Genomic DNA, 11,866 nt, shown 5'->3' on the forward strand with positions numbered 1-11,866 from the left:
GAGTTAATATCTGCCACCAATCATCCTCTTTTTGCTGAGGAAGATTGGTCCTGAGCTAACATCCATGCCCATCTTCCTCTATTTTATTTGTGGGACTCCTGCCACAGCATGGCTTGACAATTGGTGCATAGGTCTGCACCTGGGATTCGAACCAGTGAACCCCGGGCTGCTGAAGCAGATTGTGTGAACTTAACCACTGCGCCACTGGGCTGGCCCCTGATCCTACTTTTTCAAAAAATAAAGCTTTTATTTTGGAATATAATTTTAGATTTACAGAGAAGTAGCAAAGATAGTCCAGAGAGTTCCTATATACCCCTCACTCAGTTTTAATTTCGGTTTCCTCTAATGTTATCGTGCTATGTTTCATTTTTACATTTGTCAAAACCTAGAAATCAACACTGGTGCCTAACTGATAGCTGTACACTAAACTTTACCCAGATTTCACCAGCTTTTCCATTAGTGTCTTTTTTTCTGTTTCAGAGGGGATCCAGGATACCACACTACATTTAGTTATCATGTCTCCTTAGTCTCTGGTTTGTGAGTTTCTCAGTCTTACCTTGTTTATCATGGCTCTGACAGCTTTGAGGAGTATTGCTCAAGTATTTTGTAGAATGTCTCTCCATTTGGGTTTGTCTGTAGTTTTTCCTCACAATTAGACTGGGGTTTCTGGGCTTTTGCAGAAAATACCAGAGAGGTGAAGCGGTGTTTTTCTTTACTAACTCATGTCAGGAGTTTCATAATATTCATATGTCATCACTAGCAGTGTTAAACCTACTCAGTTGGTTTATCATCTGATCCTAAGAGAGGAAAGTGAGTTATTAGTTGCTAGCTCTGCCATTTTTCCTTCCTACTTCCTACTTGAGTATTCAATCCTTTACCCCAAGTTATGGAAGAACTTGATGATGGTTTACCATGATTTTTGCATGTGTAACATATTTCTTGGGGGGGGTGGTGTCTAAGCAAGAGTTTATTTCAATCCCGTCTCACCTTGGTTGGACTACAAAGGCAAGCTGTGTACATGATTGCGTATGGGCCTCTTCCCTGTAGAATTGCTTTAGAATTGATGTTTGTGTCTCAAACCTCTATCAACTCTTAGCTGTCCTCAGCACTTCTCATTGGTGCGTCTTTGGTAGTGTAGTCATCGTCGCCAGCTCCTAGTGCCCCAACATTTTATCCAGGCTCTCTAGTCTAATTCTACTTGAGTGGGCATTTTAATATTTTGTCGTGAATCTTTGACATGTAACTGTTACCACAGGGACACAGATGAATTAATGACTACTCTCTGTACCCTCAGCTGGGGTTCAGGACAGTGCAGATGAAACTTGTCTCCCCACCCACTGGATATTGTTTCTAACACTGGAATTTACTCCTCAGATCAGCCTTCTGCTTTATCTGTATTGTTTTTTCTATGCCATAAAAGAGTGATTAATAAAATATTGATTACCTTTCAGAAGCCAAAGCTTCTTAAGGCATCGAGAGGCACTGACCCATCAGGACAGATGCTTGCCACGGAGTTGGAGCAGGGTCCTGGAGACCCCCACTTTTTCATGCATTAACATTTAGTAACTGATTCCTAAGGAATTCTGGGGCAAGAACTTGGGTGGCAGGCGGAGCCTCAAGGAACTTGTAACAGTGACTAGATTCTAAGTACTGTGCACATGGTTTAGAATTTTAATAACCAGTTTTACCACACAGTAGATTCGAGCTAAATCTTACCATTTTGGGAGGTAGGGTTTACATAAGTTGGAGGCAGGGTCATCTAATTCTTGTACAGTCGTATGCAGGGGCCCTGAAAAACTTGGAGAAAAATCTGGATGTCTGCCGTTAGATGATCAGACAGGCAAAAAATAGTGCACACTCACTATGGATTACCATGCGAGATTTGGAAATGACAGACTGGATGTACACATAGCAACATGGGATAAGTGAGAAAAAAAAAGAATTGGAGCGATATGTATAACAACATTTTATATGTATATGCATACAAACAATATACATATTTTATGTTAATGCATACAACACCAGGATACGTTTTAAAAACACTAGAATGGTTGCCTCTGAGGGAAAAAGACTGGAAATGGAGACTGGAGATTAAAGGGATAAATCAGCAAACAAGAGAGAGGTCCTCTGAAAACCAGTGCTGATTATGGACCATGGACTCAAGAAAATGATCACCTCAGTTTTCTGCACCTGAGGCTAAAAAAGACTGAGGGAAACAAGTCTTGTTTCTTCCTCCTAATATTTTGAAGTGAACCTCCTGATTCATATTATTCCTACTTCCAAATGACAAGCACAGTAAGGGACAATAGAATTATTTCAATGACTCTATTCTTTTAAGTTCAAACAAATATTAGACCCCTTGATCACAGGAAACTGTACAAGTTACTTTGGAAGAAACAAATATAAATTAGACAAAACCTGTATCTTCAGAGTACTTATTACAATGTGGTAGATTTATTATTTATGAAAGTCACATTATGAGCTATTTTTAAAATTATTTTTTTGTAGTTTATTCTTTCGCTTCCTTAGTTTATTTTTGTATAGTGAAAAATGATATTATAAGGCTGTTCTATATAATATTTATGAATCTCTTGGAAAGTGAATATTATCAAATTACACAAAGATGCTTTCATTCATCATGCTAGGGTTTGAATTGGCAAAGAAAATGACATATATTGTTGTTCTTAAAGATTCCAGTGTCATTCCTCCCTCCTGTACTCATTATCAACATTTCACCTCTGTTGCTTTGATCACAGGGAATACATATACATGTTTTTAATTATTTCATTGAGGTCATGTTGACTTATAATATTGTGAAAATTTCTGATGTACATTGATATGTTTCAGTTTCTGTATAGACTGTATTGTGTTAACCACCAATAGTCTAGCTTTTTTTTTTTTTGAAGATTTTATTTTTTTCCTTTTTCTCCCCAAAGCCCCCCGGTACATAGTTGTATATTCTTCGTTGTGGGTTCTTCTAGTTGTGGCATGTGGGACGCTGCCTCAGCATGGTTTGATGAGCAGTACCACGTCCGCGCCCAGGATTCGAACCAACGAAACACTGGGCCGCCTGCAGTGGAGCGCACGAACTTAACCACTCGGCCACGGGGCCAGCCCCCACCAATAGTCTAGTTTTTATCCATCACCATACGTGTGTGCCCTTTGATCCCTTTTGCCCTCACCCCACCCCCACCTCCTCTGGTAACCACTAGTCTGTCCTCCTTATCTACGTGTTTGTTTTTCTTCCATGGATGAGTGAAATGATATGGTATTTGTCTTTCTCTGTCTGACTTATTTTGCTTAGCATAATACCCTCCAGGTCCATCCATATGGTGGCAAATGGCATGATTTTGTCTTTTTTATGGCAGAGTAGTATTCCATTGTATATGTATAACACATCTTAATCCATTCATCCATTGTTGGGCAGTTGGGTTGCTTCCACATCTTGGCTGTTATGAATAATGCTGAGATGAACTTAGGGATGCATAAATCTCTTTGAATTGTTGATTTCATGTTATTTGGATAAATACCCAGTAGTAGGATAGCTGGATCATGTGGTTTTTCTATTTTTAATTTTTGGGAAATCTCCGTACTCTTTTCCACACTGGCTGCACCAGTTTGCATTCCCACCAGCAGTGTATGAGGGTTCCCTTTTGACCACATCCTCTCCAACATTTGTTATTTTTTGTCTTGGTAATTATAGCCATTCTGACAGGTGTGAGGTGATATCTTATTGTAGTTTTGACTTGCATTTCCCTAATAACTAATGATGTTTAACATCTCTTCATGTACCTGTTGGCCATTTGTATATTCTCTTTGGAAAAATGTCTATTCATATCCTCTGCCAATTTTTTGATGGGGTTGTTTATTTTTTTGTTGTTGAGTTGTATGAGTTCTTTATATATTTTGGAAATTAACTCTTATTGTACATGTGATTTGCAAATATTTTCTCCCAGTTGGAGGTTGTCTTTTCATTCTGTTGATAGTTTCCTTTACTGTGCAGAAGATTTTCATCTGTTGTAGTCCTGTTTGTTTATTTTTTTTTGTTTCCCTTGCCTAAATAGACATGGTATTTGAAAAGACACTGCTAAGGTTGATGGCAAAGAGTATACTGCTTATATTTCCTTCTAAGAGTTTTATGGTTTCAGGTCTTACGATCAAATCTTTGATTCATTTTGAATTATTTTTTGCATATGGTGCAAGATAATGGTACACTTTCATTCTTTTGCATGTGGCTGCCCATTTTTCCCAACACCCCTTACTGAAGAGAATTTCTATATCATTATATTTTGATTTTTCTGTAAATTACATCATGTTTACCACCTGAAGACTAATTGTAATCCATCACCACACACAAGTGCCTAATCACCCTCTTGGCCTCCCTCCCTTTTTCCCCTCTGGTAACCACCAATCCAATCTCTGTCTCTATGTGTTTGTTTGTTGTTGTTTTTAGCTTCTATTTATGAATGAGGTCATACAGTATTTGACTTTCTCCCTCTGACTTACTTTGCTTGGCATAATACCCTCAAGTTCCAGCCATGTTGTCACAAAGGGCAGGATTTCATCATTTTTTATGGCTGAGTGGTATTCCATTGTTTGTATATACCACATCTTCTTTGTCCATTTGTCCATTGATGGGCGCTTAGATTGCTTCCACATATTAGCTATTGTGAATAATGCAGCAATGAACATACGGGTGCATATATCTTTACACATTTGTGTTTTCAAGTTCTTTGCATAAATATCCAGCAGTGGAATAGCTGGATCATATGGTAGTTTTCTTCTTAATTTTTTGAGGAATCTTGATACTGTTTTCCATAGTGGCTGCACCTGTTTGCACTCCCACCAGCAGTGTATGAGAGTTCCTTTTCTCCACATCCTGACATTTGTTATTTCGTGTCTTGTTAATTTTAGCCATTCTGATGGGCATCAGGTAACATCTCATTGTAGTTTTGATTTGCATTTCACTAATAATTAGTGATGGTGAACATATTTTCCTATGCCTGTTGGCCATATGTATATCTTCTTCTTCTTCTTTTTTTTTTTTGAGGAAGATTAGCCCTGAGCTAACATCTGCTGCCAATCCTCCTCTTTTTGCTGAGGAAGACTGACTCTGAGCTAACATCTGTGCCCGTCTTCCTCTACTTTTTATGTGGGACATCTGCCACAGCATGGCTTGCCAAGTGGTGCCATGTCTGCCCCGGGGATCCGAAATGGCGAACCCCGGGCCGCTGAAGCGGAATGTGCAAACTTAGCCACTGCGCCACTGGGCTTGCCCCTGTATATCTTCTTTGGAGAAATGAATGTTCAAATCTTTTGCCCAGTTTTTAATTGGATTGTTAGTGTTCTTACTGTTCAAATGCATGAGTTCTTTGTATAGCTTGGATGTTAACCCCTTATCACATAAACGGTTTGCAAATATCTTCTCCCAATTATTAGGTCATATTTTTATTTCATTGATGATTTCCTTTGCTGTGTAGAAGCTTTTAGTTTGATGTAGTCTCATTTGTTTATTTTTTCCATTGTTTTCCTTTACCAGTGAAATATGGTACTTGAAAGTATCCTGCTAAAACAAATGTTGAAGAGAGTACTGCCTGTGTTTTCTTCTAGAAGTTTCATGGTTTCAGATCTTACATTCAAGTCTTTACTCCATTTTGAGTTAATTCTTTTGTATGGTTTAAGATAATGGTTTATTTTCATTATTTTGCATGTAGCTGTCCAGTTTTCCCAACACCATTTATTGAAGAGACTCTCCTTTCTCCACTGTATCTTCTTGGCTCTCTTGTCAAAAATTAGCTGTCCATAGATGTATGGGTTTATTTCTGAGAACTCAATTCTGTTCCATCGACTTGTATGTCTGTTTTTGCATCAGTACCATGCTGTTTTAGTTACTATAGCTTTTAGTGTATTTTTAAATTAGGGAATGTGATACCTCCAGCTTTGTTCTTTTTCTTCAGGATTGCATTGGCTATTCAGGGTCTTTTGTTATTAGATATAAATTTTAGGATTCTTTGTTCTATTTCTGTGAAAAATGTCCTTGGAACTTTGATAGGGATTGCATTGAATCTGTAGATTGCTTTAGAAGTATAGACATTTTGACCATGTTAATTCTTTCAAACCAAGGGCATGGTATATCTTTCAATTTCTTTGTGTCTTCTTCAATTTCTTTCAACAATGTTTTATAGTTTTCAGTGTACAGGCTTTCACCTCTTTGGTTAAGTTTATTCCCAGGTATTTTATTTTTTTTGTTACAATTGTAATTGGGATTGTATTCTTAATTTCTTTTTCTGCTGCTTTGCTGTTAGTGTTTAGAAATGGAACTGATTTTTGTATGTTGATTTTGCATACTGCAAGTTTACCATATTCATTTATTATTTCTAGAAGTTTTTTGGTGGATTCTTCAGGATTTTATGTATATAAAATCAAGTCATCTGTAGATAGTGACATTTTCACTTCTTGTTTTCCAACTTGGATCCCTTTTATTTCTTTTTCTTGCCTGATTGTTCTGGCCAGGACTTCCAATACTATGTTAAATAAAAGCGGTGAAAGTGGGCACCCTTGTCTGGTTCCTGTTCTTATAGGGGTGGCTCTCATTTCTTCTCCACTGAGAACAGTGTTAGCTGTAGCTTTGTCATATATGACCTTTATTATGCTGAGGTACTTTCTGTCTATACCTATTTTATTCAGAGTTTTTTATCATAAATGCATGCTGTATCTTGTCAAATGCTTTCTCTGCATCTATTGAGATGATCATGCGATTTTTATCCTTCATTTTGTTAATGTGGTGTATCACGTTAACTGATTGATTGATGTTGAACCATCTCTGCATCCCTGGAATAAATCCCACTTGATCATGGTGTATGATCTTTTAAACGTATTGTTGTATTCAATTTGCTAGTATTTTGTTGAGAACTTTTGCACTGATGTTCATCAATGATACTGGCCTGTAATTTTGTTTTTTTGGGTTGTGCTTATCCGGTTTTGGTATCCGGGTAACGCTGGCTTCATAGAATGCTGTAGGAAGCTTCCCCTCCTCTTCAATTTTTTGGAAGAGTTTGAGAAGGATAGGGATTAAGTCTTCTTTGAATGTTTGTTGGAATTCACCAGGGAAGCCGTCTGGGCCTGGACTTTTATTTTTTGGGTTGTTTTTGATTACTATTTCAATCTCCTTACTGATGATTGGTCTATTCAAATTTCTCTATTTCTTCTTGATTCAGTTTTGAAAGAATTTATTCATTTCTTCTAGGTTATCCAATTTCTTTGCATATAGCTTTTTGTAGTATTATCTTATAATCTTCTGTATCTCTGAGGTGTCCATTGTAATTTCTTCTGACACTTTTATTTTGGATTTCTGGACTCCAGGATGGCGAGATAATAATTTCTAGTGCGTAAGCCAGTCAGTTAGTACTTTGTTACATCAGCCCTAGAAAACTAGTACAAGATCTAGTCTCTATCAGATGAGAAATGATGGAGAATTTGGTTTGTTAGTTTTGGGTTTTTTTTTTTTTTATCTATTTGCTTTTTTGTGTAAGAATATGCCTGGTTTCCACTGAAAGTAGTAATGGTCTTTGAGATCCAATGTCTGTATGTGTCTCCACTTTGGATGTCTTGGTAAATCTGATTCTAGTTTTGATCTGTAGGTGAGGTTGTAAAACTGAACTTTGCTGGTGTATGTGTGACTGTATTTCTCTAATTGAGAAACCTTTTACTCTCATTGTGTGAATGTGAAATTCTTTCCTATCTCAAAGAGATATTAATAACTTTTATACAAAGCCTCTAAAAATAAAAAAGCTCTGCAAGAACTGGTTTATAGAGATTGATAAATGCTGACATCAATCTGATATACCTTATACTGCAAAAAAATTTAAAAACTGAACTACTATTTTAAGTGTTTTAGTTTTTCAGGAAAAATTCTCGTATAAATTATTAGCTCCAAAGCATTTTTATATGAGAATCAAAATTCACCTAATTAAAAGAACTTCTTGGACAATTCAGACTAATTTGATAATATTTTCTATAAAACAGATATAGGTCTTCTCCCCGACTTTACCAGTATGGTGTATAAAACAAACATTTAAAATTAGAAAATACGTAAAATTATGTGTTCAATAAATTTGAGTTATACTTCTGACAGTTCTATAGTTTATCCACTTAAGCATAATGTTTAATATCCTTAGCAATTTTAAGACCTTTGTTTAGTGCTAAGTACAGTAATCGGTGGATATTCTTTGGGTACTTTTAAAATAAGATTGAACATTGAAACACTGGTCACTACAATTGTGTGTGTGCATGTGTGTGAGTGTGTCTGACTTTACTTATATTTTCATAAAGTATCTGTATCTTTTGATCACGGTATTGAATGTGTTCATTTTTGCTACTTTAAGAATAACATTTACTGCCTGTAGGAAGGTGTAGTAGGATGTCTGTGGCTGTTGGGGTTTGCATTTAGTGTGCTCATGAGCTTTGCTGGTTTAATAAAATGATTGTATATGACAGGCAATTCTCAATTACCTTCATGAACTCTCAGTGAAATATAAATTAGTTGGTTAAAAATTTCAATTAATATGGGTGATTGAGACTATACTAGAAGTAACACGACCAAAAAATATATTACTGACTATGCAAGTAGTAGGATCTGGTTTTGTTTATCAAGGAAAAAAGAGTACATTTATCTTAAGATAAAATGTTATTCCAGAATGTAAAACAGGATACTAAAAGACAAATCTGAATGGAGATAGACAGCTGTAGATGGTTTTGAGGAAGCGTATTTTATTTGCTTTGGTGATATATATAACTTCAAATAATGAGTCTGAAAAGAAGCAATGATATATGTTAAAATTTTGGCAAAGTTTGCACAGGTCAGCTTTGAGGGGCTTATTTAAGTAAACTTAGAAATACTTTACTATCAAATAGCATATTAAAGCCAGACTAGAACTTGGCTTTCTCTATTAGAATGATATAACAAATTTATCTTGGTACATTCATTCTGTCCTTAACTAGAAGCAGTAGATGTAATTCTCTAGCTTCTGTGTAATTTTCCTAGTAAACAGAGATTTCTGTAGCTCACAAAGGGGATTGTAAAGAGACATTTTTAGTAGAAAACAATAAAAAAAGAAGAGAAAGGAAAGTTCATTTAAAAAAGACATCATTATGTGAAACTTGGATTCGGTTCTTTATGGGGATGGCAGGGTATTTACCGCAGTGTATCTTGTATTTCTTACTGTGGGCCAATGTCAAAAAGTGTGAAAGCCATTGCTCTAAGCAACACTACCCTTTCCATTGTGCTATTTTCTTCTCACTCACACTCCACAGGTGAACTACTTGGCCAAAACAAAAATTTCTTCAAGACATGAAACCTATGGAGGAGGCAATTTGGAATAATTATAATAGAGCAATTTAAAAGGGACAGCAGTTATATATGGTCATGGATGTTAACTAGAATTATTGTGGTGAACATTTTTTGATATACGCAAACAAACATCGTCATGCTGTACACCTGAAACTAATTCATGTTACATGTCAATTATACCTCAATAAAAAAAGAGAAGAAAAATAAATGATTAAATTGAACCGCAGTAAGATAAGTTAGAAGTAGATAGAGCAGCAAGTGAAGGGAAGTGCAAAAAGAAGGAGGAATAATGGAATGAAAGAAGGAGACAGATGGAAGCCTGAGAAAGGAGAGGGGAAGAAGGAAATCCCAGAGACCATAAGTGGCTGAGGAAAAATGAGGAGGAAGAAATAGGAAGAAAAAGGAGAAAAGGAGAATAGATATTTAGTGGGTGTGAATAGAATAATGGTAATCAGGGAGAAAAATCCTGCTGTTTTCCCAGTTCTTTGTGTTCCAAGAACAGATCACATGGCTTCTACCCAAAGACATGCACCCTTTGGTCTTCAGTATGTGTGTTCTCAAAGATTCTGTGTGTGCTCTCAAAGAGTCTGCCCTACTTGCATAGTCCTGGCAGAGACCCAAAGGAGGGGTAGAAGTTGAGCAAGCTGCAACATACAATATGAATACTCAGTTCAATCCTCCCTTAGCAAATCCTCACTGAGGGCTGAATTCCTGTCTGTGAGACAGACACCTGTTAAAAAGAGAGAGAGAGTTCTCCCTGTGCTGAAGGCCTTAAAAAAGCCTGCCCTCTTTCGTATTTCTAATAATTACATCATATACATATTATTCCTTAGGAATTGAGACTCAAGATTATTATAAGTTTTGATTATAAATATTTCACATGTAACTCCATCTCTCTTCTCAGAAGTGAATGTCCCTTGCTCCTAAGTGAAAGACAAAATGGACTCAATATCAGTGCGTATAATCAAATCAAGGTGGGCCAAAGAAAGGCTTCTCTCTGAGTTTGACCATCGATAATGAACAAGGACTCTTCACAACACAAGAATCACTTAGGAGATCTTCCTGTAATTCACTAGCTGTCTGCATACTCTCCTTATTGCCAGTTTCATTTCTTTATTCCTGAATGTATAAATGATGGAATTCAGGAAAGGAGTGAGAACTGTATCAAAGATGGCCAGAAACTTATCCAGGTGTATGGAGGGAGATGGCCATGTAGAGACAAATATCAAAGGACCAAAGAACAGCACTACCACAGTGATGTGAGCTGACAGTGTGGACAGAGCCTTGGATGAACCAGATGAAGAATGTTTCTGAACAGTAAGAATGATGACGATATAGGAAATGATCAGTATGATGAAGGAGCCAATAGAGATGAACCCACTGTTGGCTGTGACCATGGACTCTAGTCCGTCAGTGTCTGTGCAGGCAAGTTTGAGGAACCGAGGAAGATCACAGTAAAAGCTGTCCAATACGTTAGGACCACAGAAGGGTAAGTTTACCACAAAAGCCAATTGAACTGTGGAGTGGATAAGGCCAGTCATCCAGGCAGCCACTAAAAAGAAGATGCACATTCTTGGGCTCAAGATGGTCAGATAGTGGAGGGGTTTACATATGGCAACATATCTGTCAAAGGCCATGGCTATGAGCAGCACCATCTCCACACTACCAATGACATGGATGAAGAAGATTTGAGTGATGCAGCCTCTAAAGGAGATGACTTTACGCTTTCTGAAAAGGTCATAAATCATCTTGGGAGAAGTGACAGAAGAAACTCCCAGATCAATGAAGGAGAGGTTGGCCAAGAGAAAGTACATAGGGGAGTGTAAGTGAGGGTCAGAGGTCACAGTGAGCATAATGAGGGAGTTTCCCGTCATGCTTGCCACATAAAAGGTGGAGGAGAACACAAAGAGGAGAAGTTGGATCTCCCAGGAATTGGTGAGTCCCAGGAACACAAACTCTGACACCACAGAGCGATTTGCTCTATCCATGGGCTTTGTTGGCGTTGCTACCTGAAGGAGGATAATAGGAGAAAATGTAAATTATGATAGTTATGTTAACAAATGAGAAGAGAACATAAAGTTATGAAAGCCTATTTATACTTTAGTATTAAAACTTTCTGAATATGCTCATGGTCTCTGAAATAGGATCACGGAGAAACTGGTGGCTGTCACGTGGAGCTGTTCTCTACCACCAAGTGGTCTCTACATTTAATACCCTCTGCTTCCTTCCAGAGTTTATCCCATGATTCCGCTTGTGTGATACAAGATAGTTAACATGAGTAACAGGAATTCAACCCCAAATCTTTTGATTTTTCATCAAAAGTAGTATGACCTGGCCCTAGTCACATAGAACTAATCACTATTACAAACCCTTCCAAGCCAATAAAACTTCATCTGGCAGACAGATCCTTTTTCTCTTCATTACCAGTCCCCACTTATGGGAACATATTCATCTTAAATATTTCTGAAATGTTTATCAAGTCTGTGAAGTCTCCTTTATTAACACTAGCATTTATTA

The 11,866-nt window shown here is 37.1% G+C and overlaps 1 protein-coding gene across 1 annotated transcript; it reads right to left on the reverse strand.

The window, feature by feature from the left end:
- Nucleotides 1-10,398: 10,398 nt before the first annotated feature.
- On the reverse strand, nt 10,399-11,343 carry LOC103548518 (olfactory receptor 4F3/4F16/4F29-like). The gene has a single exon (XM_008516331.2). It carries the CDS (start codon nt 11,335-11,337, stop codon nt 10,399-10,401), a length of 939 nt encoding a protein of 312 aa, XP_008514553.2. The 5' UTR covers nt 11,338-11,343.
- Between the last annotated feature and the right edge of the window lie 523 nt (nt 11,344-11,866).

The sequence above is a fragment of the Equus przewalskii genome, chromosome 1 (genome assembly GCF_037783145.1).
Source record: "Equus przewalskii isolate Varuska chromosome 1, EquPr2, whole genome shotgun sequence".
Taxonomy (NCBI): domain Eukaryota; kingdom Metazoa; phylum Chordata; class Mammalia; order Perissodactyla; family Equidae; genus Equus; species Equus przewalskii.